The sequence below is a fragment of the Vidua chalybeata genome, chromosome 18, assembly GCF_026979565.1.
Source record: "Vidua chalybeata isolate OUT-0048 chromosome 18, bVidCha1 merged haplotype, whole genome shotgun sequence".
NCBI lineage: Eukaryota > Metazoa > Chordata > Aves > Passeriformes > Viduidae > Vidua > Vidua chalybeata.
In genome coordinates this window covers 3,166,258-3,181,175 of record NC_071547.1, presented here as the reverse complement: position 1 = coordinate 3,181,175, position 14,918 = coordinate 3,166,258, and the positions used below count along the sequence as shown (strand labels likewise).

Below are 14,918 nucleotides of genomic sequence, written 5' to 3'. Positions count from 1 at the left end.
ATCATGTTTCAGTTAGTAACTCTATTTAAGGCCTCTAGATAAAAAATAATCCACAACAATTGAGTATATTTTATTCCATGAAAGTATTTTATACCCAAATAAGTGATATACAATAACCAATGTTTAAAATGATTGAGGTAAATGCCTAACATCGTTAGTATAAATAAGGGATAAAAAAATTTAAGTGCACTCAATGCTTAGATCCACATGTTTGTGTCTGGTTACTGCCTGGGTACACAGTGACAAAGGTACCCAAGGAGTAACTTTCATGACCATTTCCACAGGTGGAAAATGACAAAAATATACTAGATATCATGGCTTAAAGTGCAGAAAATAGTCAGAAAATTAGCTGTAATAACAGTGTCATTAGCTCAGAGCCTACCAGCTTGAGAAAATTAAAAATAACCATGTCCCACTAGCTTCTAATTCTGTGTGTCTTAAACAACAAGAAAATCCCACACTTCTTAGTCACTTTGTAAAAGATCCACAAATCAAAGAAAAATTCAGCTACTTATCCAGAACAGCAAGGAATTTTACAAAATAAACTCGGAAAACTGATTTTCTGGACTTCCATTCAGAACCATGTAACTTCTAAATACAAAATTTACAGACAAAAGTAAAATTTTTACACCTGACCACACCCATCCAATCAGGTGCTCTGGTGTAAATACCAGGTCAGGTTTTCTGCCTTTAGTGGGGGATTTTAGGGCCCTGTTTCCCCAAGACAGAATTGGTAAAGTTCTGTCTTGGATGGGAAAACACATTTTGTGCCTACTACCAACATTTTGTGGTTTGGAATGCTGCTTCCTTATTGCCTTTACTAAAGCAATGCTTCCAGTGCTCTATGAACAAACACCTGTAGTTACAATCCTCACCATCAGATTTACATCAGGAATAGAATATATTTGAAGCATGTAATGGCAGAGCTGAAAAAATCCAGTTTGACCTCTGTATGCCAGGACTTTCACTTCACAGGTGAAAACACCAAGTAGAAAGCTGTTTGCTGCTTGTGAACCACAACTGCTGCTTAAAAAAACCAGTGAGACCAGCAGGTTTTTGGTGTTTTTTTTTTTTTTTTATAGTTATGTTTTTAGAATACAAAGGCACCACAGGGGACCTTGTCAACACTTTGCACTGCAGTGCTGCTGACAGGAGAGATCAGTTCCCATCTGCTTCAGTAGTAACCACACTCTGCACCTGAACTCCACAGGCACTTTGTGCAGATTGCAAGAATGTTGGAATAACCTGAGATGGAGGTTGGTGTGAGAGACCACATTCAGCTCAGGCTGTCAGGCATGGCTCCACTGGACTGTCACAGTCCCTCCTGTCTCATGGCAAAATCCCAGGTTTCTATTCCACAGTGATAGCTATGACTAGTGATAGCTAGTTTGTTTTTTTTTTTTCCCCTTTGGCTTGAAACGTGTCTCAGTTTGTGTTCAAAAAACAGCTTTTACCCACTAAAGCCCAAAGCTACTCTATAGAGGAACTGTACTCCAAAAAATTAAACTCCTAGACATAGCCAGAATTACTGAAGCAGCCCAAGACAACTGCTGGAATCTTTCTTGGCCAAACCTCTTATCTAGGAGACCAAATGGAGGTTTTTGCTTAGAGAAAATGAACAACACAGTAGCTTTGCTGTCATAGAGGTGTCTGAAAGAAAGCAGCAGTATTAATTACAAATAACCTACTTTCATAAATAAATATACATCAAGAAAAGTTGTCTTCCAGATCCTTTGGAAGCAAAAATGTATAATGAGTTATTAAATACAACACTTCAGCAAGGAGAACACTTTTCTAAACAAGGAAGACCAAGGCATAGCTAATTACTTGGGAATCCAACACAGAGAAAGCACCTTTTGCTGCTTGCTTCTGAGGATTTATTAAAAATATTTTTTCAATATAAAAGTATAAAATAATTACTACTTTGGCTTGGAAAAAAAAAAACAGCAGTGGTTCTGATTTTCAAGCAAAAAAATTATCCAGTGATAATTTCCATCTAGTTCCTTCTTTTCAAAAAAGGATTCTTAAAAGAGAAACAGGCAAATCTATCTCTCCAGATGATATGTGCCAGCTCATGAGAACTTTGAAACAGTTATTGCTTTTATTTTCTTCCATGGAAGAGAAGAGTTGAGTCTCATTCCTACTCATGTGGCCACACCACATCGCAGTAAGTCTAGTCCTGGGTGTTTAGCAAGTTACAAAATGTGTAAGTGCCACGGGAAAAAGGCACTGGAGAAATCAGCAAAGTAATAATTACTTGGCAGCAAAACATACTGGGGAAAGTGCTGGGAAAGCTTTCACTCCTACCATCTGTCAGGCTTTCCAGGGAGAGCAGCGCTAGCACCAAAACCGAGCGCTAATTGCTGCATGTCCCAAGTAATTTGTATCATGCCATGCAATATGGATAGGACAAGCAGTATCTTCTAGTAAATGCCAACATCAGATAAACAGAGAAAAAAAAATCCACAACTTCTCTATCCATTCCTAACAAACACCCAAATGTACAATGTTATTTTCCATGTATTTATACAGCCAACACTCAGCATTAATGAGAAAGATGCGAGACAGTGTTCACAGGAGGAGGGCTGCACACACAGTGCAGTCACACCCCATCATCCATTCCTTCAGATAGCAAAACTTGTATGAAAGGAACATTTTTTCCTTCTCTAAAGGGTTAGAACAATATTTACAATTAATCTTTCAACGGTAATCAGCAGTTCAACCAGTTCATCCACAGGGAGTCACCATAAGGCAGAAGCAGAATAGTGGATTTATTTTCTTAAGCACAGGTTTACACAAAATTGGTGACGGCTGAGGTGACAGCATCACCTCTGTGATCCAGCTGATCCTGGAGCCGTGCAAATTCAGCAAGTTCATTGAGTTCCTGAAACTGCCTGTCTGTTTTGTGGCTCACCAGTGACCTGTAGAAGTGGACTGCAAACACAATGAAAATCAGTCCAAAGGGCACCATAATGGATGTCGATGCAATGGCTGCTGCCTGTCCTGATGTGATGGTAGAACTGTTGCTCTGTGGGGTGTTGTCAGTTTTCTTCTTTAAAGGAAGGAACTTCACCCAGCATAGTAACACCACTTCTGCAAGAAAGAGCAAAGTCCCAATGACAGTGGAAAACGCCCACGCGAGCTCAATGTGCCGGTGCATGCGCTCGTGAGGAGATTCCTTGACAGAGTTGAGGTTATGCACATTGCTAACAGCCTCTATGTTTGGAAGGATGCAGGTACTTATCATGAGTGCAAAAAGGTGAACTGCAACAAGCACAGTAGTGCAGGCACTGAAGGCTATCAAGAGCCCCTGAGGATAGTCGTGGTCTGGGTCAAGCTGAACTTCCACCATAGCCACCTGAAAAGGAAGGGGGAGAAAGATGCAGTTACCTGTTTCTGGAAGATCATCTGATCCAAACAAAGTAAGTCTGTATTTACATTTCTCTTCATGTCAATCTGCACCCTCTTCCTTAGGTCCAAATTTAGGTCTGAGCTATCAAGCAAAGGCCACTGTTTTCACACTTATTGTTCTGTTGTAGAGCAAACCCACAACCACCTTGCTACCTCCAGCTCATGCCAGCAAAACAGCTGACCCTTACAAACAGCATACTTGGACTCCTTAAGTGAAATATTTCTTCTTTTGTGTTATATTGAAGATGCAGCTTTTGATCTTTACTTATGAAGTCTTTTGAAGTATCTGTGAAAGGCTGTGAAGGCAGGGGACTGCCTGAAACAACCTCAGTGGTCCTTTACCCTTGGATATTTGGGTTTAAGTTCTAAAGTGCAGAAACCTTTCATGAGAAAGATCACCTTTCCATGGGGCTCTCAGCTATATTCTTTCACTCAAGTATTTAAACAGACTCAAAATGTGAGTTTCCACAATGCCCATGGCAGCCAAGCAAGCCTCTTGGAGGCTGGAAGAAAGACAGTGTCTTCAGAAAAGAGAACACAGTGCTCCCAGGCATCACTGCTCCCCCAAAGATGAGGCTACTCATGAAGATGTTCCAGCCCTCCACTACCACATGCAGCCATGACCTTCTTGTAACCTTAGATCTCCAAGCATGCCTGTGCCTAAGGAGTAAAAAAATCAGCATTAAGTCACAGCACTAGGAAACTCATAAAACAAGCTGTTTCTGACAAATAAAATGAATCAGAATGCCTTTTAGCTAGTTTTAGAACTGCCAGGTGGTTTTGTGCATATGTGCAATTGATCAGTGACATTAATCCCAGCAGCTCTCCTGAAATGATCTTTCCTGATAAATTTGCCTTTCAGACAAAGGAGAGTTCCAAAGATGGAATAATGCACCAAGGCCTCTACGTTCAGTGCTCTTTCTCCAAGGAACTCATCAAACAGACAAAATACAGGTAAAATGCAGAGGAAAAAAACCTGACAGTAATCTGAAATACAAGCACATCAAGCTGATAGGAAGAAAGATTCATGGGTAACATGGATGCAGGGAGGCATGGAAACCAGGGCTCAAAGACAGCTGCAAAAGCAGCAGGAACATTCAAACCTCACTATTTTGCAGGGGCTGAGCCAAGCTAACCTAGTCCTGGATCCCATCTTCTTATGCATGTTCCAGGACACCAGAACTCTTAATCACTAATGCACCCAATATATTAAGGCAACCCAGGGTTTTGTTCAGACATGTTTCAACAGGCATTCGAGGCCATTTGCCAATTGTTTAATTCCTTTATTGAAAGCTTTTATTGTCATAAGCCTAACATCTTGGCCAACTAGCAAGCAGTTTCCAAGTGTTCTGAGAAACTCAACAAGAAATTATATTAATGCATATACAGTCCTTGCTCGAGGATTTAAAAATACCATTTTTCAGCTGTGGGAAACTTCATGATTGAGAGGATAAACATTTGCTTGTCAGGTTCCTCTTCTGCAGGATTGCTTGTTAAGTCGCAATGTACTCGTGGGATGTTGGGCTTCCTGTGTTTTTCACAGAACAATTGCAATCCTTCACCACTGAGGATTAATTTTCATACTTAAAGATTTTTCTTGCAAGTCTTCTGCTGTGCCTAGACTCAAAGCCACGCAGCATGACAAGACACTTTAATCCTTTATTCTAGTTCTAAGTATGATAATATACACATGGTACTAAAGAGCTTCATGAGATGAAGACTTTATTTTCTTTTAAGAACTGATTGTATATAGTTTGCCAAACATTGAAGACATTTTATATTTCCATTTATCAACGCTTCCATACTAATGATATCAAGCATCTGATTTTGAGGCCCTTGTGTTCCTGTCTGGCAGAGTAACCCCAGCCTAACCCATAAGTGAAAAATCAGTTCATGTTTTCCGTCTCCTCAAACTCTCAGCAAAGCTAATTTGGGAACTCTTTCAGTGTAAACTAGCAGAAAAACTGCCAACTCTTTTCAACTCCGAGTTTACTTCCTGGGCCAAGCTTGAGCCAGGCACCTAAAACAAAACCTTCATTTTTCATCATGAGGGCCTGTGCCTGTTTTCTAACAGCAATGCAAAGTGTCAGAAGTTCTTCCCTCCTTTGCTCATGCTGCAATTTCAAAACAAACAGATCACAACTCCTCTTGTAAAGTAATACCTGCAAGTACAGGGCCCTGATGAGGTCACCTGATATGATCCAAATTCATACAAAGCCTGAACTCACAGGTACGTGCTGACATTCCAGGCAGGATATATTCCTGCTCTACTTGTTCAGAAGAGCTGCTCAGGGCAGGAGCTGTCGTCAGTGGCTGCACACTTTCCAATACAACACTTTTAGCACCTTATGCTTCACCACTTTCAAAGCTTCTCTGAACGCTTGCTGAACGATTTGACTGTGCAGCTGCTGTGCTGCAAGTGCCCTGCCTTGCTGTGTAATCACAGTGTAACATGGGCTGGAAGACACCTCAAGAGGTCATCTGGGCTAATCCCTGGTTCAAAGAAGAGCTAACTTTAACTTCAGATCATCCTACAGATATGACTGACAGATTTACTATGGCTCTTGACAAAGCTGTACATCTGAAGTACAGCTTCTTGACAAAACTAAAGGACTCATGACATTAGGACACAAGACTGAAGCTCTCCTAAGCCTAAAAATGGTGGGCATTCAGATGTTTTTAGAAGATAACTGAATTTTGGCACATAACCGTGTTAAGCCTTCAACAGTCCTGGATTTCAGAGTCACAGCAGCCTGATTACTACCAAATTGCAGGAAATTTAACAACTTGCCCTCTAGAAAAATCTGCACTTCAACTTATTTTTAAGTTCAATATCCTGACCAAGTTAATTTCACTTATTTATTCATAAGGCTCCCATGTCTTATTAGACCAGAGTGACTTAAATAAAGCCCCTGCTTTTAAATTTAAGTCACAGGCTTACATCTTTTTTCAGATCAGTAGACAGTGCTGTAGAGAAGAGGAAATAAAATGCCTTATCTCAAGTAAATCTGTATTATCTATGAGCTAATATTTATTATTTACTTCCTCTCCTCCCCTTCCCCACAAAGATGCCTCTGAGCTCAGGTTGGTGGGAATATAATCCTGTACTGGGACTGGACTGCATTTTATACAGTCTAGCATGTCAGGAATGGCTAAAAAGAAAGCTGTGTTGATCAAACATCACAACTGCATTTTTGAGGGCCCATCCATCATTGCTTGTCTATGGGTGGGACCGCAGAGGAAACTCAATAATGAGCCGAGTGTCAGAGCATCACTGGGAATCAGCTCCTCTGGCTGGCTCCCCGTTTTCCTGACAGTACAATTCACTCCAGAGACAGAGGCGCAGAGCCAGGCTCTCACAGACTGTCTGCACCATTCATAAAGAGTTATAAACAACTCATACAGAGGCTCTGTACGAGCCAGAGTAACTCACCGGAAATTAAAAACAGCTAAGTCAAAATAATGATCTTATTTACTGGTTTCATACTGAAGGGAAACTAAGCATCATTCATCCATTAGTCCAGGATCTTGACTCTGCAGATTATTGTGTGCTGCAGAATGGCAAAACACATTGATATTTGCTGATGCTGACACTGGAATACAAATACAGGATCTCATTTTATTTTGCTAGCAAACATGAAAAGGCAATACCCGTGTGATTGGAGCAAATGCATCTCGAGGAGGTAATTCCCCTCTACACAGTGTAACTTACAGCAAATCCATTCAGTAAGTACAAGTTCAGATTACCCAGAGGCTCAGTATCTTCTTTACATCCTCCAAACTACAGCAGCCACCCACAGCTGCTCCAAGACAGAACAGCAGGAGCCCCAAACACTCCACACTGCCTGCCTTGCTCGTCTACAACGGAGACAGGGATGTTCAAAGGAGGCACAAAACTTTCCTTTTGTGACTGGAACAGAAGAAACTTTTTGCATGGGGAAAGATTCTCCAGCACAGCTCTAACCTCTAAGAGCAGCAGTGTTAAAGAAGGCTAAGTGGAAGCAGAAGCCACAAAACTGGGCCTGTAACTCCTGCAGGTTACAAAATGCCACAGTTTCATGCTATTCTACCAGCAACCCAGCTAAATACCACTTAAGACCTTCTACAGAGACTGTTTTAGTATTTAGAACAGCCAAGTGACCTTTACTAGACAAAGACAATGCTGTCTTGAGAACCTGTACACCAGACACCAGCAGCCCCAGGTCGCACCTAACCATACCTCAGCACCGACTGTTATTATGGAAATCAATTTCAAAAATATTTATCACTGCAGTCAGTCTTCTGCAGAACATGACTGAAGCTGTCTTCAGGAGACCATACTGGCCATATTTGAAAGGCAAGAGTTGACCATTTTTTGATGATATTCAATATTTGAACCATATATATCCCATCTAGACAAAGCCCAGCCAGCTTGGACTACTAGAGATATTTAAAAGAAAACTGCTGCCTGGTAAATATCAACCTCTGAATCCTACATATAAGGAAGCCAACCACCGTGTATAATTCAGACCCATAGTTCTGACTCAGTTATTTTTACAAAGCTGTTAATTGGTGGCAGGAGGAGATGTTGAATCTTCTGGTTTTATAACTAGTGGCATTTAACAACTTTCCTATGGTTTCTGACTCCTGTATTTTAAAATTGTCATGCTACTGTGTTATGTGTCCCTGGTGACAAAATGATGCAAACAAATCAGAATAATTGTTCAAACAAAAATAACCTGGCAGCAGCCTATTCACTGTGAAAAATAAAAATAGGTAAACCAAGCATGAGGGGGAAGATCATGCAACAATATCTGGGCTATAATACAGAATGAGAAATATCTGATGCCCTCACCAGTTTATGGAATGAATCCTGCATTCTTGAAGGCACTACACATCCCCTACAATCTACAATTTCTTTCTCTACCTCTAACAATTTGGGGGATTGATACTACTAGCTGGCTCCATAAATTGGAAAAGTGTACTAAATGAGGTTATAAACTCCATGGATTTTCCTTCAGACATACGGCACTGGATGATAGCATCCATGGAAACCTGAGTGAAGGAAAGCTCAGGTTACTGGGGCGAGCTCAGCTCTCACATCAGTTGCCATCACCAGCCCCTGCAACTGTTTCTGAAGCTCACACATGGCAGCACATCCTGATGTGGAGCTCTGAAACAAATCTAATTATAAATCAGGTTTTTAATCTTCTCATAACAATTCAGGGTTTGAAACCTGGCTGAGCGTTTCATACTCCACCTCACTGACCCGAGCAATGCCTTGCCTTTGGCATGCCTCGTTCCACCAGGGTACATCACCAACCCTGAGGGAATCAACTTTGCAAACTGGCTGCAGCTAGACATAAAAATAGTCCATGAAAAGGGAGCAGTTCAACGGGGATAAACTTAGCTTCCACCAGAGGATGCAAGCACTCTTTAATCAAAGAGTAAGGATCAATGGGGCTGACATGGAAACCAGCATGTTCCACTCCTGACAATTCCCATCAATTCACTGGGTGGTCCTGGATGTGTCACTTAAGCTCTTTTTTCCTCGCCTGATAAGGAAAAGAGAAGAACAATGACCCTTCATCGCTGTTGCCAGCTTTGATCCAAGACTAGAATGTACTTGAGCAGCATTTTGTTAAAGTACCAGGTGCCAAAGATCTGCAGTCAGTAAACAATGCACAGGCGTGACAGAACAGCCCAGCTTTTCAAGGCAGAGGGACAACTCTAAAAGATCAGCAAGGCTTTTAAAAGGCATCTAAAAATACTCGGAAAGTTAACTCAGCTCTTCTGAACCAAGATTAGGAAGTCTTAGCTAGAGGACTAGGACTAGGTCTGTCAGTGCAAAAGCAAAGATACTACGGGTAGATTTCCATGCTGAACTTGTTAAAGGAAGGAAAAAAAAAGTGCATTTTTTTTTCCTTTGGAAAAACTTAAATATGACTGTTCACACGTAGCATTCCTGGCAATTGGAGATTTTCTTAATTGGAACGAAGTGGCTTTTTCCTGAAATAACCTAAGCAACAAATTCAACAGCAGCAGTTTTCAACAGCAGGAGACTAAACCCCTAGAATTCTAGAGAATTAAGAAACAAGTAGAAGCCTCACCTCGTACATTCACGGATTTTGAGTCCAGGTACCATACATTTAGAGAAAAACCAAGGAATTCAAGATGTTAAGTATGACCTTAAAACAACAGCATTTACATTGAGATGCAACTTCCCTTAGAAAATTTATAAACTCCAACAAACGACATTTTTCCCCACGTTCTCTCTCAAGGCAAAGGCCTGACTCGAGCAGCCACAAACTGCTCTGGGACGGCAGAACGGGCGTTCAACAAGGAAAATTCATGATCAGAAGCGGCGTGTGAGCTCCAGCCGGATGCGTTACCCAAGGAGAACTGAGTGAAACGCAGGAACACAGCCGCCTGTCAGTCACCCGGGCAGCACTCCACCACCTCCCGAAGAGTTGTGGTCTGTTTTTAGCCATTGAAGGAGGACAGTGACATTTATTTGACCGTCAGCAGGCTGCTGTGTTTTCCAACAGCATCATTGGAACAATGGCTCTGGAAAGGAGCAGATTCAACGGCTGAAAATACTCAGTTTGTTAAAAGCGGGGCAAAAAGTCAAAATACGGAGGAGTGAAATTGCGAATTTATAAACCATGAAGCATTTTAACAGCTGCATAAAGGGGCTGAGGGCAGAGTTTGCAGCTTTGCATGTCAGATGTCTGGACAGATGAGGAAGTCTGTGAGTTACTGTATTTCAAACTATATGGAACATTCATACATGACATAATTCGGGTAACTAGACTGCGCTTCACATCAAACTCGGAAGAAAACACACACGAATAAAAAAAAAGTTTTTAAACCACGCACAAAACTCCAAACCAAATAACATTCAAGTTTTCCTTAAATACAAACTAGAAACCACGCAACTGCAAAGCACTGATGATGGATGAGTCTGAGCGGCACCACGAACTTTAATCGGTTGTATTTCTTGGTTTATCTAAAAGAAACTTCAGCGCAACAGCTGCGCTTGCCCTCGCTGAGCCACGCGTGCGGTCTGAGAGAGGAGCGGGATGGAAACCCCGCAACCCGGGCAGCGCTGCGGGGCCCCTTGGCTCCCGACACCCGCAACACGACACGGTGACCCCGCACCCAGCGGAGCTGCCCACGGCACACGCGGCAGGCACCGCGGCTTCCGCGGTCCCGAGCATCCCCCACGGGGAAAATACGTAACAATCGAACAAATCTTGCACTATCCGGCGGAGATAAAAGCCGAGAGGCAGCCCTGAGCTCGTGCCATGAAGCGCTGCAAAACAAACGAGCTACCGAAGCGAGCTGCCGGGAGCGCTGCCCGGAGCGGGCCGGGCGCTCCGGGGCGGCGGCAGCAGCGCCCGCCCCGCTCCCCGCCGCCCCAGGTGCCGCACGCCGCGCCGGGCCCGGCCCCCCCGTCCTCACCGCAGCAGGCTCCGGCGGGAGAAGCAGAAGCGGCGGCAGGGCTCCCGGCCCCGTGCCGCCCCCCGCCCGCCGGGCCGGGCCGGGCGCTCACCATGGCGAAGCCGGAGAGCAGCGCGGAGGTGCGGCTGGAGGCTTTCAGCTTGGCTCGGCTCAGGTAGAGCTTCCGCCAGGACAGCGCCTGCATCGAGTGCTCGTTCAGGCTCATGGGCTCGGGGCGGAGGAGCGGAGCGAGGCGAGGCGGAGCGGGGCCGGCGGGCGGTGGCGGCTCTTTCCGGCGGAGCGGGCCCGGCCGCGCTAACACCCCATGGCGGCAGCGCGGCTCTGCCGCCCCGGGGCCGCGCCCGCCGCGCGCCCCGCGAGCCTGCGCGCCCCGCCCCGCCGCGTCCCATTGGCCCCCGCCCCCCGGCCCCGCCCCCGGCCCCGCCCCGCCGCGCGCCGCCGCTTCCCGGCAGCCTCGAGCCCCCGCCCGGGCGGGCGCTGTGCCCCGGCGGCGCCGCCCGCCGCCAGGGGGCGCCGCGCCGCGAGAGCCGCGCCCGTGAGGGCGCTGCGGGCCCCGCGGGGCTGTGGGACCGAGCCCCGCACCGAGCCCCGCACCGAGCCCCGCACCGAGCTCCGCACCGAGCCCCCGCCGCGTTCCCCGGCTGAGCAGCTCAGCCGGAGTGCAGCTGACGGGAATCTGCCGTTTCAGGTGGGTTTGTGCCCCTCAGCCCAGTGCGGGAGCCGCTGCGCTCCCAGGGCGTGCAGGATGGGGTGTCCCGCTGCAACACGTCCCTCAGAACAAAGCACACAGCCGTGCCTCAGCCTCTCCTTCTGTAGTCCCTCGTCCTAAAATGCTTAAACATCTAATCTACACCTGTCCAGACCGGACAGAACATGTGGATCCAGACCGGTTAGAACATCCACCCTCTCTTCCAATTAAATCTGACCCAGCTAACCCTTTGTCATGTAGTTCAGGTTTTTCACAACATTTGGTAGGCCCAGAGCTCTTGATAAACCCGCCTTTATCAGCAAGCACTTGATAAGGTTGATTAAGCAGAACATTTCAACATCTACACATGCCAGTGTTAAAAGATTTTTTATTACCTGGTTCACATACACACTTTAAACCATAATTCGTTTTTTCTGTGATTCACAGAGAGAAAAGTGAGGCGTAGAGCAGAACTCCCTAGGGAATACTTGGCAGAGTTCTGAAGGTGATTTCTGAAAAGGTGAGGCAATACACTGCTTGTGCCACAACAAATTTGTGCGTCAGGAGACTTAAGGGATGTGTAAGAAACAAACCTGTTGCTATCAATTTGTAGTTAAGAAAAATAGGATTTTAACAATATAAATAAAACTCGACAAGGATACTTTTGCTATTAACAGGCACATGGATGGTCAAGTAGGAGATGAATCCATGCTAGTTTCATTAGCAATCAAAAGCATCGTTAGTTTGTATTGTTTTGACATTTCCACCTTATTTACAAGTAGGAAAATCACGGCAGATTGTCTTTAACATTTTTGCTTTGCTCTTCACACCTTTCTGATTTGCAAGATCCTTCACTTCCTTAAGCACAACAAAGGGAACGACAATCGATACCAACAAGGTCACTTGATGCTTTTCACGTACAAGGCATTCTCTTTAAAAAGATGTAGTGAAAACATCCAAGAAAAATAATCTTAAGTATTTTAAGTCTTCAGAGGCATTCTCTGTACCATGTAGATTTGATCTCATTCCCTTCTCAGGAAATAAACACAGTCCTCTTGTTATAAACAACTTCGGGTGAGATTTTTATCTACAGGGGCATTAAAACACCTCAGTAGAAGAATGAGTTTGACTCAGCCTTTCCATAAAAGCCTCTGCTGTTCTATCACCGACTCCACGGAAATTTGGCCACAATCTTTCTCTTTTTTTGGGTGACAGTACTGCTGTGCAGGATCCATTTGGGTTGAAGTCCAGCATAAGTTTAAATTTAGAGGTGGATTTGACAGTGTTAGGTTTGTGGTTAGACTTGATCATCCTAAAGGTTTTTTCCAACTTAAATGATTCTGCGATTATAAAACACTACTCTTTCTTTGGTGTGCTTTAATTATTAACCCCCCCGCAAAAAAAAAAAAACAGAAGACCACCCCACAATCAACATTCTTTGTATCCCACTGGTACCTGAGGCTAAGAGCAAACCAATTGTGATTTATCACTTTTTTTCTTGAGAGATATGATAACCATCAAAAACAGTAACTAGAACTTCCTCCACTTCTCAGAAAAACATTTAAGTCTCTGTCCTGTGGAATTATATACTTTAAAATATTTTGCATTGCTGCTCATGAGCTATGACAAATGTTTATGTACATGTACATAACCAACGTGGATTGTTCACTATTTCTTCTTGTTTCTGTGCAAAATTATGGTTGAACTGCAACATCGTGAGGGAGTACTACTGCACTAGGTCTTGACCCGTTCCCTAAAATCAGATTTCTCTAAATAACAGAACCACCTGCAAGAGACATACATCTGACAAGGACTTCAAGTGTCTTTCTAACTAATTGTATTAAAAGAGACTCCTTGAACTCACTGTTCCTCTATTTTCCTGTCCATCACTCTTATTCCTGTTTATTGGAAAGGGCTTTGAAAGATACAACATTAAACAGTGAAGTTCTGCTGAGTTCATATTTCATTCAGAGAAAGAGTATGAAAAAGGACCTGCAGAATCAGCGAAGGCATTTCATCTCATGCCCTTTTCCAAACCAGACTCATGTGTCATTTTGAGATCCAAGCCTCAGTGTTGTAACTTTGAAATAAACATTCCTTTCCTGTAAGAAAGAAAAGATAAATCAGTTTGTTAAACAGAAAAAATACCGTAAGGATCAACATGAGGATCACAGCAGTGCACCCTTTTCCCTTTCTGTCCCATTTTACAGCTCCATCTGAGGTACAAACTAAACAGGATAAATTATTTCCAACTCTATTACTCATTATGACACACCTCTACACTGCCACTCTAGAGTGAGCTGAAACTAAAAGAGTCAGCCATGCTTAATTAACTCTTAGAAATGCTTCAGGGAGTTCTTCTGAAGTCACGCTGCGGCTCAGGGCCGGGGTTTGCTGTCACCTGTGACCCGTGCAATTGCGGAATGCCACCAAAAGGGTGTATCCTGCCCTCTCCCTTCATCTCAGCCCTCTCCAGCCTGTGAATCGCACCGATCAAATGGCTGCAGAGCTTCAGTGGATTGACCTAATGAAATAAATATATATTTTTTTCTTAATGGCTAAGTTTTCTGCCGGATCGGGTCACTGAATTGACTCGCCCCGTGGGTGCACCAACACCAGACCTAATGCAGGAAAAGTGAGGGATGTACATGCAAGAGAAAGGGAACGGGCCCTTTCAGCAGCAGGCTGTTATTACCCCTAATTAGAGGTAATGTCAACCCGTTCTCTGGATCATTTATGCATGAACACAATCGGAGCAGGTGGCAGAAGTCCAAGTTTCTTTCCAGAAAGCCCTGAGAAATCTGTACACTGTCACAAGGATACTCACAGTTCTTTTTTTTCTGCTAAAAATGTACTTCTGTATTTTCTGTAGGAGGCTGAATAGGTTCGCTGAGTACCCTGTGATTAATGTGATCCGGTGCTGAGCACACCGAGGCGCTGCCCTCGGCAGAGCAGCTTTGCTAAAACGGATCTCCAGCTTCACATGCAAATCAGCACTTCCATTTGTTCCTGTTACTGCACCCAACCCGAATCAAGCCACCACAAAGTGGAAGTCATGGTAGATCTGCATTAAAAACAACACATTTGAACTTGCAAAAGGCAAATACAGGTTTGCCAGCAGTCCCAGGGAGGTTAAGGGAAACATCTTTGCAAATCTCATCTGAAGCAGGACTTAACATTTAGTTGATGGAATTTCTGCAGGGGAAAGATTTTGATCTACCATGTCTAGAAAATTTGTATTTCAGCTTCCTTCATAAAACAGAGAAATACTTAAAAATCTAATCTTCCATCCTAACCCAAGGTTAAGAAAGTATAGAATGGTAGATCTTACAGGATAAATAGGATTTTCAAAAATGTTTTAAGATTAGTCCAGTCC

General features: G+C 43.9%; 2 protein-coding genes across 4 annotated transcripts in view; one reads left to right on the top strand and one right to left on the bottom strand.

Moving 5' to 3' along the window:
* Window positions 1-54: 54 nt before the first annotated feature.
* Window positions 55-11,172, bottom strand: ORAI1 (ORAI calcium release-activated calcium modulator 1). Of its 2 annotated transcripts, none has more exons than XM_053959553.1 (2): window positions 10,946-11,172; window positions 55-3,358 (listed from the first exon to the last, which is right to left on the bottom strand). In XM_053959553.1, the coding sequence occupies exons 1-2, from the start codon at window positions 11,057-11,059 to the stop codon at window positions 2,792-2,794; spliced, it is 681 nt and encodes a 226-aa protein (XP_053815528.1). In that variant the 5' UTR covers window positions 11,060-11,172; the 3' UTR covers window positions 55-2,791. The 2 variants fall into 2 exon arrangements, with proteins under 2 accessions (XP_053815528.1, XP_053815529.1); XM_053959554.1 differs by lacking the exon at window positions 10,946-11,172 and adding an exon at window positions 10,855-10,921.
* Window positions 11,173-11,392: 220 nt separating this feature from the next.
* KDM2B (lysine demethylase 2B) overlaps window positions 11,393-14,918 on the top strand; it is a 113,513-nt gene continuing 109,987 nt past the window's right edge. The window contains exons 1-2 of one of the 2 annotated variants that reach the window (XM_053959128.1): window positions 11,393-11,542; window positions 11,990-12,062. The gene's annotated coding sequence lies outside the window, so the exon portion shown is untranslated. Of the gene's footprint in view, window positions 11,543-11,931; window positions 12,063-14,918 lie in introns of those variants that run through there. The other variant, XM_053959129.1, reaches the window with a different exon arrangement.